The 13,678-nt window shown below is 43.6% G+C and overlaps 1 protein-coding gene across 3 annotated transcripts in view; it reads right to left on the bottom strand.

Annotated features, from left to right (window-relative positions):
* Positions 1-13,678, bottom strand: part of LOC114640243 (gamma-secretase-activating protein) — a 119,917-nt gene that overhangs the window by 22,336 nt on the left and 83,903 nt on the right. Inside the window, exons 26-29 of one of the 3 annotated variants that reach the window (XM_028789186.1) lie at positions 13,305-13,424; positions 12,441-12,502; positions 11,244-11,345; positions 10,988-11,087 (exon numbers count right to left, since the gene is read on the bottom strand). In XM_028789186.1, the coding sequence (XP_028645019.1) occupies positions 10,988-11,087; positions 11,244-11,345; positions 12,441-12,502; positions 13,305-13,424 (384 nt within the window). Of the gene's footprint in view, positions 1-10,987; positions 11,088-11,243; positions 11,346-12,440; positions 12,503-13,304; positions 13,495-13,678 lie in introns of those variants that run through there. The other 2 variants (XM_028789185.1, XR_003714126.1) reach the window with 2 other exon arrangements.

The raw sequence follows: 13,678 nt of genomic DNA, 5'->3' as shown, positions 1-13,678 counted from the left end.
AAGCTATTAGAACATATCACTATCTTCTGAAATTCTGTTGTGTTCATGTATGCTGTGAGCTCAAAGCCAGAGGGAGCTGCAGTGATTAAGAGATGGTGCCTCAACAACCCACTTAGACTCCTGCTCTGCATTTGACCACAGTGGTGTTCAGCTGATAGAGCGAGAAGAAGAAGTGTGCATATTTTATGAAAAAGTGAATATCCAAGAGAAAATGAAACTTCATCAGGATGTTGAAATCCACATCCTGGAAGAAAAAAACCGATTTCTTAAACTGAAGGTGGCCGAGAAGCAAAGGCAAATTTGTGTGACACGGAAATTAGTCCCAATCAAGAAGTCCCTGGATGCTGACCTGGCTGTGATCCAGATTCAGGTGGGTGCGAGGCCAAGGGACATTTCCTCAGGACGTTGGTTTGTCTCCTTGCCCCTTGATGTTTGTAGTTGTGATGGGTTCTTTAATGGGAGCCAAGCTGCACCACTGGTGATAACTACCTTTACCTACCTTGTTGTGTTTGAAGATGGATTTGAATGTTGCTCCAGGACGTGTGTGTGGGGGGTGGGGGTGGGGCTGGGAATCTGAGCCATGCTCTCTCTCTCTCTCTCTCTCTCTCTCTCTCTCTCTCTCTCTCTCTCTCTCTCTGCATTGTTTATGTTTCTTGGAAATCTGGCCCATCCCGGAATTAGCTCTCGTTCATCATTTCTATAGGCTCTCACTACCTGCAGCACAATCATGCCATTGGTGTTTCTGGTTCCACCTAGATGTAGCATTTAGTCTTTCTGGCTTGTTGAAGCAGGTTCTTGCAGCCTGTGTAGCCCAGGCTAATTTCAGACTCATTGCAACTCTCCTGCCCACTGAGGGATGAAGATGACAAGCTATGCTACCACAACCAGCCTGATGGTTAATGCTTCCAGCCTCTGAAGGGATGGAGGCTCTTCAGTCTGCCGTCACACACAACAGAGTCTTTATTTACCTCTGTCGTTCCCAATAGCAAAGACGGAAATGTGAATAGAAGCCCACTTTCTTCACATGTAATGGTATTTTTATGAAAGTATAAAAATAAATTGAACTAACATATCTGTGGCCTATACTTTTCCCCCAGTGACTGAAGGTTACAGGAGCAGATTCTACCCTGTATTCTAAACTGTCATCCTAGCTTTGGGATTTTTTTTCTAGTTATGAAATTAAGGTGTGTTCAGTTAATTAAAGTGGAAAGGGAACAAAATTTTAAAGGGAAAGAAATCTATCCCCCAAAATAATTATCAAGATAATCAGAAATCTGAGAGCAAATCTCCTCTCAAGGAAATATTTCTCAGTGCTAATATTTACTTCCAGTTTTCCACCTAACATGATGGAAAAGCTGTGAAACTAGATACGGGGTCTGCTTCCGCACATTGATGCACTGGGATAGATAGACTCATCTTCCATCTCGTTTGTCCCAACGCTTGCCTGATTAGTAGCCATAGTCGCTCCCATCTGGGTCAGTTAACTGGATTGCTCCTCCAACACACAAGGTACCCAAAGAGTCTCCCATTATTCCTTGGCTCTGACTCTTGCTTCCAAAAATGATCATCCTGCAGGTGGACCTGCTCCATTTCTGCACTCTCTTAAGGTAGACCATAGATGGCCACCCTCCTTAGTCTACACAATACCATGTATGCAAGGCCTCTGACAGATTTTACTGAAGATTTTTGACACCAGGGTGTGAAGTGCTGAGCTCTGGGCAAGTTCTGACCGAGTTCTTGCCATAGCCTGGAGTTTAAGATTTAGTTGTTTTGCTGTGTCTTAAAGTCTTCCTCTGTTTTGCATCATTTTCAGAATTTTATTACGACAACTTTTTTTTTTCTTGTTGGCTATTTTGAAACAGCTTTTAATTGTTCAACACACTAATCCCAAGGGTTACTATGAATCATGTTCTCTGGACCTTGTAGTAACAGCCCCATTTTAGGAGTCCTGGAAATCTCATGAGCAACTGTAAGAACACTGCTTTTATAAAGAAAGTGAAGAATATTTCCTTAAATGCCCAGTGGGAAATTTAAATAAAGGCACTAGATTTATTTTTAAAGATTTCTTTATTTTTATTTTATGTGTCTGAGTATTTGGACTGTCTGTCTGTCTGTCTGTCTGTAAGTTCACACAATAGGCACAGCTGGTGCCCACAGAGACCAGAAGAAGTCATTACATTTCCTGAACTGGAGTTACAGGTGGATGCTGGGAGCTAAACCAGGTCCTCTGGAAGAGCAACAGGTGCTCTCAAGTACTGAGCCATCTGCCCAGCCCTGTTGACATTTTGTTAAGAAAGTATCATATTTATTTCTTAGTTTCCTAATTAAGAAAACTATGAAAACATTAAGAGGTATTACTAATAATTTCTGTCACAATTTTAAAATGTTACTACTTTAAATTTTTAGTACAGCGAAGAGGACCACTAGTTAAAATTGTAAAGTTCTATCTGTATCACTCCTGTGTGCTCTAAAGCGCCAGAGCAGTGGTTCTCAGCCTTCCTAATGCTGCAACCCTTTAATACAGCCCCTCAGGTTGTGCTGACGTCCCCAAATAGCATTGTTTTTGTTGCTACTTCACAACTGTAACTTTGATACTGAGCAGTGTCTCTCAGTGTCTAAGACCCTCAGAACTATGTGTTTCCCAGTGGGCGTGACCCACAGGTGGAGAACCCTGCACTAAGCTCTATTGTTTCACCCCATGGGATCAAGCCTCATTTTGCCACGTGCCAAATAAGAAACCAAAGGTTTCTAACAAGCAGTTACACAGTGGTAGGGAAGCTCGAACAAAGCCTTTGGGTTACACACGTGCGCTACATCTCCTTTAAAACTAAGCATGGCTATTGTTTTTATTATCGCTACCTGATAGCCACATCTCAGCGATTCAACAGCTCTGAGCTATTCAAAGGCTCTTTTGCAAAAAGTATACATGTGGCTGAGACCATTGATTACAGAGTGCATGCCGGGTTAACTGATAATTAACTTCCTTTTTGGGATGCCACTGAGGCCACTGCCAGAGAGGAATCTAGCCTGTTACATGCCAGTTGCCCCTGTCTCTGAAACACCTGCAGCGAGGCGGCAGAGACCATTTTGAATTCTTAACTACATCATCCCATGAGTGTCATGCACAATTGGAAGCAATGGAAGGGTTTGTAGAAATCTCTCTAGTGAGAGAGTCAAACTGCCTTCCCTGCAGTTTATTGAAGATTTACCAAGCTCGAGAGTTAAACTGAAAGCTAATGTTTGCTTCTTGTGCAACAGTTTTCACAGTGTGCAGATAGGATAAAAGACCTGGAGAAACGCTTTGTGAACCCTGAAAACAAGGGCAGGATCCGCTTCATTCGAGGGAAAGATTTGACCGAAGAAGAAATGATCAAGAAATTAGATATGGTAAATGTTCTTTCTTAAACATGCAATTGCTTGCTCACAGATACTGCAAACCCATCATCCTTCAAGGTTTTAGCCACTAGGACTTCCCCTACTTGTAATGGAGTCCTAAGTCCTATCTTTGATACAGATATTTACCCAAGAAAGGAAAGATCCGGTAGTTTCTGGATTCAGAGGTGCCCTTCTCTCCTAGCCCAAAAGGAATTTTGATTTCGATAATGCATATGTTGTCATCCTGGTGGGAACATCCCGAGAAGAATGGCATTGTGGGTACCAGATAGAGCCAGAGGGCCATAGTTCACCCTGGGAGGGGAGCCCCCCTACCCCGAGTGTCCCCTCCCATGGTGCAGCTCCAGAGACTTTTCAGAGGTATTTTAACAACAAAGAAAGCAGTGTGCCTCTATCGTTGGGTAGAAGACAGATGAGGGATGAAGACTATGCCTTACGTAAGTCATTTTTTTTAACTCCTACTGAAATTGTTTCCAACTGTAGCTGGAACTTCAGCTAGCCAAGAAGGAGGAGAAGCTACTGGAGAAGGATTTCATCTATGAGCAGGTGTCTCAGCTCACAAACAGGCTCAAAGGCAAAACTCAGGCTTGCAAAAAGGACACACTGCTCTTAGCCAAGAAGGTTTGCCTGAGTGATGGAACACCCCCCTCTCCCTGAGTGACAGAACCCTTCCCTGAATGAAGGAATCCTCCATTCTCTCCCTGAGCGATGGAATTCCCCACTTTCTCCCTGGGTGATGGAATCCCCCATTTTCTCCCTGAGTGCAGGAACTCCCCTCCCTGAGTGATGGACCTCCCCTCCCTGAGTGATGGACCTCCCCTCCCTGAGTGATGGACCTCCCCTCCCTGATTGAAGGAACCCCCCTCCCTGAGTGATATAATCCCCCACTCTCTCCCTGAGTGACAGACCCCCCCACTCTCTCTCTCTGAGTGATGGAAACCCCTCCTGCCCCAACTCCTGTTCTCCCCTTCCATGCTCCACTCTCTTAACTGCTAGAAGCACTAGCAAGATGAAGTTTTATGAGTCTAGAAACATAACAAGGCATAAATATTTGTCCAAAATGAGCTTCAGTCCACTCTCTGAGTGAATCCACTTCACAGGAAGGAAGCACAAGCTTTTCAAGGAGAGTATTTAAGTATTTATTTTAAGTTTGCAAGGCAACTTCTCAAATATACTAATCCTTATCTTTGTAGTTTGTGTACAAAGTAAAACCCTTTCTGTTTGTTTTTGAGCAGAACACATCACTTATCTAGTAGACTAAGGAGGAATTGCTCTGGGACAGTATTCACCCAGAACCCGCAGAGAGACAGGGGCGATTGAAGAGAAACAGCAGCCCCACAATTCCCAGGCTGACCCTCCCAAGTGACATCAGGGCTGGGGATATGAAGCCACCAGGCTGGCACTAGGCTGGCACTTACCAACAGCAATGCTAGAAGGAGAGGCTGGTGCCTAAGGGTGACAGGATCCCACCATGCCTGGTGGAGGGCGGTGCACTCACCCGCTTCTGTGGGACTTGCGAGCATCCTTTAGAAGAGGACTTTTAACCACCCAGCAATAGCTACTGAATACTCGCTATGTCTCTCCCACCATGCATGAGGCAGACACAGTGGGAAGGGGTGTCACACACTGTTTAGCAGGGTGAGAAGGAAGAAACTAGCTGAGTGTACACCCATACCTCCCTGACTACCCCTGCCCTGGCTGATGAGGGTCAAGGATCCTTACACACCAGGCTAGGCTCCAGAGGGTAGGGACACTTCCTCTTTCAGTTTCTCAGGGCCTCATATGTAATAGACTCTAGAAAGCTGTGCATAAATAAACAAATAGTTAATCCTGTTCTGCAAATAGTTTTACAAAGCTGTGTGGGAAATGACTGAATAGTCACCTAAAAAGTGGTGAAAACACCATTGTCACATGGCCTGTCCCCTTCTGCTCTACTGAGCCCAATGGCTGTAGTGTACAGTGTGAGATGACAAGATTGGTTTAAGTCAGTAAGCTTTGTCAGAATCAATACCCTTCCCCAAGTTTCTGTAAATGTCTCCTCCCTTCTCTTTGCAAAATGAATTCTCTGTCTCAAGAAAAAGTCATTTTTTCATTGAAAGATGATTTTTTCAAAGCTGATGGCAGAGCCTCTGGAAATTATTTGTAAGACTAGAGAAACACAGTATGACCAGGAAGGCTCCAAACAGCTGTAAAGGCTCAAACTGATAATCCCATATTGTTGTTTGAGCCAGAACTTATAAGTAGCCAGAACTTAGGCATCAAGAGTATCTCCTTCCCCTCCTTGCCTCTTAAAAACAAACACTAAACTAGTCTCCATGTAATCTGGAAGCTAGTAATTAGAGAAACCTTTCTTTTAGTTTCTTTCCTTGTTTTTTTTTTTTTTTTCTTATTTAAAAAACAGAACATGTTGAGTTCTGTCCTGGTTGGTTTTCACAATGTGACACAACCTACAGACACTTGGAAAGAAGGATCGTCTACTTCCTAGATCATATTGGCCTTGGCCATTGTCAATGAAGGTGTGTCTTGGCTAATGATTGATGTTGGGGGACCAGCTCTCTGTGGCCAGCGCCATCCCTAGACAGTTAGGTCTAGGCTATTTAACAAAGCTAGCTTAGGATGGCCCACAGAGTGAGCCAGGAAATAAGCTAATAGGCAGTGTTACTTGTCCTGTGGCTTTTGCTTGAACTCTTGCCCTGATTTCCCTCAATCATGGAAGTATTTGACAAAAAGCCCTTTCCTCCACACGTTTCTTTTGCTCATTGTTTAATCACAGCAACAGAAGAGTAGGTAGGAGAGGTTCCATCCCTGGAGCCTCTTTCGGGGATTGTCTGTGAATTCCTGTTAATATCTCATCCCTTCAGGAAAGGCTGCCCACACAGTTAGCCAGCAGTCTTCTGTTTTCTGCACATCCTCATGGAATAGCTATACCAACTAAACTGTGGGCTCTTCATTTCTAGATGAATAGCTACCAACAAAAGATCAAAGATGTCACCCAGGAAATGATGGCTCTTGTTGCTGAGCTGTCCATGAAACAAGCCCTGACCATTGAACTCCAAAAGGAGGTGAGAGAGAAAGAAGATTTCATCTTCTCCTGCAGCTCCAGGATAGAAAGGGGCCTCCCGCTCAACAGAGAGATCGAGAAGGACTGGCTGAAGGTACTTCGAGATGAAGAAATGTATGCCTTTGCCACTGCTGAGAAGTCTCGGGTAAGCTTTGCCTCCCATGCTGCAAAGTGTGCCAGTGTCCTCTCATGATACAGTGGGTGGCCCCTTATCTGAAAGCCTGGGAAGAGAGATGGTTTGAACTTCCTATGATTTTCATGAGATATTTGGGGGATTGAGCCCAAGTCTCAACACCAGCCTCACTTGTTTCATATACACCTCATACGCATGGGCTGAAGTTGACTTCAACGCATAGTTATGTCTATTTAATTTTGACTGAAACCGTGATAGGGCATCAAGTATGGAATTATCTATTTGTGACATCATATTGATCCTCAAAACGTTTGGAGCATTTTGGATCTTAGGGGTTTGGATTAGGCTTTCTTCAACCTGTATGAGAAACTTTCCCACTTTAACAGGGATAGTCTGAATGGCTAGTAGAAAGGGTAAGTATGTAGAAAAGACTTGGAACTAGAAGTCCAAAGCACTGCCTTTCTCCCTGAAAAACAGTTGAGAGCCATCGGGTCTCACCCCAGTTATACCCTGGACTGTCATGGTTGAACACTGTAGCCTCCCCCAGCAGGTCTATGACAATTCTAACATTGGCATTTGCTCACACCACAGCTGACCCTTCTATGTCCTTTTGTCATGGTCTCCACAGCCATATTACAGCTACTACAGCCTTCTACAGAACCACCTGGCACATATCATAGAGTTCTATGCCACCCCTTTCTCCTCCCCAGTCACCAAGGTCTTGGTCAGCCACTGAAGCGACCAGCAAGTCTGGTTTCCTATTCATCCATCTAACCCCTCAACAGTTTAAGATTACAAGGCATCTCATTCCAAGAAGCCCACAGAGGTTGTGGGACAGGCAACAGAGGTGGGGGTGGACTTCACCCTCCTTTACTCATTCAGCAAAGCCTAAAGATGCTCTTTTAGGACCCAGGAAATCTTAAGTTCATGGCTTTCAGAGAACTGAAATGAGCACATCTTCCTTTGCAGGAGTACATGGAGACAGATTATCGGCTGTTGCCCAATGGTGTTTACACAACTGCAGAGCAGCGTCCAAACGCCTACATGCCTGAAACAGATACTGCGCTTCCTCTGCCCAAACCATATGGTGCAATGGCTCCATTTAAGCCCTCTGAACCTGGAGCCAACAGGAGGCACATTAGGAAACCTGTTGTGAAGCCCATTGAAATCTAAACATGGGAACCAATCCAGCCTTCTCACAGAGAGGACTTGAGCCAGGCTTCAGACCTTCTGTGGAGAGTGGGCATCACGGTTCTAGTGCTGCTCATCAGCTGGGTATAGTCAACAACAGTGGCTTGTTCTTTAAACAGTGGTTTCCTTTTACATTCACCAACTACTACCTGTGATGTGACACTGGATGGGACATAGACTACGGTTATGTCAAAGTGTATTTTAATGCTTGTGTGTTTCTCTTTCACTGTTTATAGTGAAATCAGGAATGTGCAGTAGACATGATGCTGTAAAAGTACAAAATAAATAACTTTTCGATGAAGTATAGACATTAGAGTGTTTTTTTTCTATTAGAGGGAAAACAGAACCCATTTACGTGTGTGCAGTTTGACTAGCCGATAGAAGAAACAGCCATGTGACACAGATGCAAGCCTCTTTGCTGCAGCAGAACTTGGGCTGTGTAAAGAGCAGCGGTGACACTTGTCACTCAAGCAATGTTACTTCTGTGAGAACAATTCTACTTATTTGCTCAAAGACTCACTTCACCCATATATTTTTCTGATCCCTGTGTCTTTATGGTTAGATGTGATGATTCACTAGTGTCTGTGGGGCCCGTCCTTTTACATTTACTAACATGCTTGAGCTGTCTTTCTTGTGTTGGTAGCAGTTATGAATCTCACATCTAGCTCTGGCAGACTGAGACATACCATACTTTCATTTTTCTAAATCCAACATGGTGTTTCAAGTACCTGTCCTGCCACATTGGGTGGGAATTTAAGTTCACTCTCATTTTGTGAGTCCTGAATTTGGCCTCTTTGCTTTGCAAGATCATTCCAAAGCAAAGGGCATGTGAGACCCTTCAGTAAGTACCAGCCATTTAACTAAGAAAGGAATCACTGCACACTGAAATAGTCCCTATGGCATAGAAAACACTGCACACTGGAATAGTCCCTATGTTATAGGAAACACTACACACTTAAACAGTCCCTATGGCACAGGAATTAGGAACCTCTTTGGAGATTAAAAAATATATAGAGAGAAACTTTAAACACCATAAGAATGGAAAGGTTTTTTTTTAAATCACAGAGAGATGGACTCTTAAATATTGCAATGTATGCTGCTAGTTGATAAAAGGCAGGTGCTGACATGGACTGAAGTGTCTTAGATTACAGTCCATCATATGTGTGTGTGTGTGTGTGTGTGTGTGTGTGTATTGGTCTGGCCCTAGAGTGTGAAGATTTTGGTGTTTGAGGGAGAAAGGGACTCCAAGTGGAAGAAACAACCTGGTCTAACCTTTGAAAGAAGAAGGTCAAACTCATGTTCCAAGGCCTAGCCAATTGGCTTGGCTACAAAAGAGTGTTCATATTGTACAGGGTCAGAATTTGAGAGTTAAGTTCCAAGGAGATTAGTGAAGAATTATGAGCTGAGTGTCAAAGCCACACTGAAGTTTTCTTCAAACATGTGTCAAATAAATTCAGCTTTAGGAAATCACAGGAACAAAGCAGGCGCGAAGTGGAAAGAAAGCAAAGAACGGAAGAAAAACTCCACTTATTCAAAAGATGTAGGTAAGTGTACTTAGAACAGCAGAATGTAGAAGAGCCATTTAAAATACAAATTAAGTGTTCTGTAAGAGTTTTGTTAGCAAAGAGGATTTTTAAAATTTAATTTGAACCTGCTGTCTCCAGTACAGAGTAATTTGTAACACAAGCAACGTGAACAGACAGAAATAACATGAACATACTGTATTGCCATAATGCTGACTTGGTGACAAGATTCCAAGCCTGGCTGACCACTTGGAGAAAAAGGAAAATTCTATAGGCTAGGACAGTTTCTAGAGCACAGCAAAGATTACAGACAATACAGTGAATTGCATATGAGTTAGTGACATTTAGCGTCATTGAAATCTCACTATGTGAACGGGAACCAGGGAGGACACAGAGAAGCAGACTCTGGAACGCTGAGCCTTACAGGTCAGTGGGACATCACTGCAGGAGACAGATGAGAAAGGACAGATGAGAGGGCCCTCAGGTGTCAGAGGCCTCTGCAGGGTCATACTGATGGGCTCAAAATGCCTTATGCAAATAAGGCTACACCCAAAACTTAGGGAGAGTCAGACCAGAGGTTTCAGCATTTGAGGTTGTATTTAATGACAAGATAGTATTAAATTATAAATCTTAAATTAAATAGGGCTCTATCTGAACCACCACAAAGGCAAAGCTGGTTTACGCCCCATATGTGCAAATGATGATTTGTTACAGTTACTCCATACTGGAAAGACAGGTCTTGTTTACTCCAGTTTCAGGTTTCTCTGAAATCCTCTACTGGAAAGACAGATCTTGTTTACTCCAGTTTCAGGTTTCTCTGAAATCCTCTTCACAGCATTTACTTTTTCTGCCTGTTTTTCGTTCTTTCCAGTGATCTGCCTGGCTCTTACTGTTCTGAGCACTGCCCCCTATATTTTTTATTAGATTCTGTAGAGCAACAGGACCAGCTCCTGGCCTACTGGGCCACCAAGAAGGGCACTGTTCCTGCCACAGTACACAGCCTTGAACTTGTTCTTTCCTCTAGGCTGTTTACTGGTTACTCGAACTGAGAGATGTAGCAGCTGCCTCTGAATAAGACCTGTATTGAAGCCAAACAGCTCTGCAGTATATTCTGACCTTCTCCCAATCTTAAAGATAGTAGAAGAATTCCCAGGAAAGGGAGGTGACAACGCTGAAATCGGTTGTTTGCACGTTCACTTTCATAAGCCCAAAAGCGTGGTGGTGTGCTTCAGAGCGGCTTCCTCTACAAATTCTGCATCCACATTGTCATGTCCTTCAAAGCCACACAGTGCTGGGAAGGGGGTGGGGGCGGGAGAGAGAGAGAGAGAGAGAGAGAGAGAGAGAGAGAGAGAGAGAGAGAGAGAGAAACTATGGAGCCATGGCTATTTATAATGTCCCTACAGCTTACTGGTAACATCATTTTATATTTTAGTGAAATGCATTATTCTGAGAATATGTTGGTAAATGCCATTAAGCTTTGGTTTAAATACCTCAAGCCCTTTTCAGTTTTCAAAGATATGTACTCCTTTGGTAATTAGGTAGTGCATGCAATACTCTATCTAATGAAAATCAACTTTAGTATGGATATACTTATAAGGGGTATTTAAGGAAGAAAACAATACAAAATGTGAATATGGAATGACTGGGGTATCAAGGTAAGCTGCTGGGCACAGGGGAATGAGTTACCTTGGTTGGAAGACTCCAGGCCCATGAGAATTTCAATGAAGTAGTTCAGAGGTAGAAATTCTACTGGAAACGATGACTTGTCAATCATGGAGTTCCGAGGCTAAAGGGGAAAACACTCCCTATATATGAATTGCTTCTCCAAGATATACCCAACTTTAAATAAAATGATAAAAAGCATAACTGTGTCTACCTGTGCATATTGAAATGGCAGGTGGTGTGTAAAGAATGCTTACTATCTGGGTTTGCATAGCCTCACCTCTTTCTTGTAGTTCTTCAGCAGCCGGGCCACATGGTTCCGTGAAATGATGTTGGAACTCATGGGATGGTCCCAAAGCCGGCAGACCTTCTGTCCAATATGCTAAGTGAGGTTGAAAGAGACACAGCGAAGAGTGCATGGTCACAGTGTAGGTCACAGTGCAGGGACAGACCACATACCTACTCTTAACTTCAAACTGTTATTCCCAAGTGGCTAGCTATTCTAAAATGCAGAATATTTGTGATTCCTGACTGTTGGAGAGAGGCCACACTCATGAAATATGCTTCTGAAGTTTTCATAAATACTCCCTCAACTGCTACCTTGAAAAAAACAACTTTTATATCAGTGCTGCCAAATTCCTTTCTTCCTGGAATGAGGTTAAACCTGAGATCCTTCAAAGCTGGAGATGAGCATACCAACCCAAAGTAACACTTTGACTGAAAACTAAAGGTGCTGTGTGTATTTATGTGATTTCTCTTCTGTCTGGCCTAGAAACTTTAAGTACCCTAACAATACAGGACCAAAGAAAAGTCAGATTTGGAGACCAAACTAAATGTCGACTCTGTTCCTCAGGAAGACAGAGTCTGGGAAAGGTGGGTGCTTTGTTCTCAGGAAGGCTATGAATGAACCACTGCAAGGCAAAACCATCAGGTCCAGAAAGGACATCCTTTTGGGGAGGCTGGGCAGGGCCAAAGATTCTGGTGCTCACAGTATGTAGATAGCACACAGGGCTGGCCAGGCTCTTGGGTCAGGAAGTTTGCAAAGTCAAAGGTTTGAAAGACCTTGCTGTGGAATTTCATGTTTTCATAATGTTTCTGATTCCAAGAGCTCATATCCCCACAAAAGAGCAAAGAGTAGCTTTGCACCTTTTTCTCTGATGGTTTTCATTCTTCATTTGACCTGGAAATGTTTTCCTATGCTCAGCTATACAATAGGAGGAGGAAATGCAGTTCTAGAACCTTCTGACCTCACCTGTATTTAAGTCCCTTATCAGTTTAAATGCCAGAGGTTTCCCTCCTCCCTCCTACTCAGACTCTGATATAAATAGGAGCGTGGGTTCCTAGCGGATGAAATGCATAAACTGTCTGCATGCACTGCACTACAGCACAATGCCAGAGAAGCACACTGGGTGGGCCTACAGATGACAAATAAAGGAGGGCAGAGCAGGGCTTAAGAGGAAATGGATTTCAGGATTACCGGAGGGAGCCGTACAATGATGCTGAATTTCAGTTTTTCATTTTTCTCTGAATTGTCCAGATCTACAAAAAAAAACAAAACAGTTGGAGATTAACAGATAAGTCAGACATATCCACTTAAATACTGCAGCAAGTTTTAAATCCTGAGTGCTTCCTTCTGAGATGTTCCAACCCTGCATCTGCAGGCTAGCGAGGCTTTAAAAGTTTTAGTTGGTGACTCGGAATCAAGGGGCCTTTTATTTTGTAACAGGCTGAGGTCATAAAGCAAATTTATCCACCGACTTAAAGCATAAAGTCCTCTGAAGAAGGACTGCTGCTGTGTTAAGTAACGTTAACAGGAGAAACGCATCAATGACTTACATGAGAAAGACTATGAAGCTGGCCTTAACGATCAGGCGCCCAGGCTCACAAGCACACTGGTAGCTGCCATTAGTTTTTCTTACATTTCTAGTTGACAAAATTAATTGGCTGAAAGTAAGCCATTTGTAATACTTGCTTGAAAAAAAACAAATTCATGGACACAGACTCCCAATCTCTTCTTACCCTCGAGTACAGAAAACAAATCTAACATTACTGCCTGGACTCTGAGGTTCTTTAGGGCCTCCGGAAGGGCTAAAGTACTTCCAACTGGCCTGAAGGGATGGTTCCAGGACATGGGGTGTGTTAAGAATTTGTAGGGCTCAGTGCAGGGTAAAATAAAGTGATATGTGTTCAAATGATAAGAGCTTCAATATATACTGCAGAGCATTCGGCTGAGCATTGGACCTTTCCGAAGGTAGCTGGGCCTGTGTGTCACATACCCAGAAGTCAGCCCTGAGGGTGGCCAGACCAAGACTCATTCTCTGCTTAATTCAGATTTGCTTACCTTTCATAAGCCTCATGACCGTGGTCTCAGTGAGCAGCAGCACACCGTTATCAATGTAGTGCAATAGGTTGTACAGAGGGAGACAGTGAACCCCGAGGATTGTGTGCAGAGAGTGGAAACCTAGGGTGAGTGGAGCAGAGGCAGACATGACTAGCCAGCATCTCCAGGTTCCATAGAGGGTGGATTGATCCTGTCAATAAAGCACCGAGCTTGCTTAGGGGCTGGGCCAGCTGATCCTTTTATGACAAGCAGTTCCTAGTCGGTATTATCTTGCTGTCCTTGATACCAGATCTTCAAATTCCACATGCCCAAGCTAAAAGGTTGTTGGGATGGGGACCATTTTGCTGAAAGGTAAAAGAAAGCTGGGCCAAAGG

The sequence above is a fragment of the Grammomys surdaster genome, unplaced genomic scaffold (genome assembly GCF_004785775.1).
Source record: "Grammomys surdaster isolate TR1022 unplaced genomic scaffold, NIH_TR_1.0 125793, whole genome shotgun sequence".
Classification (NCBI taxonomy): Eukaryota; Metazoa; Chordata; class Mammalia; order Rodentia; family Muridae; genus Grammomys; species Grammomys surdaster.
Note: the sequence above shows the minus strand (reverse complement) of the source record. Positions and strands in the feature narration are given on the sequence as shown.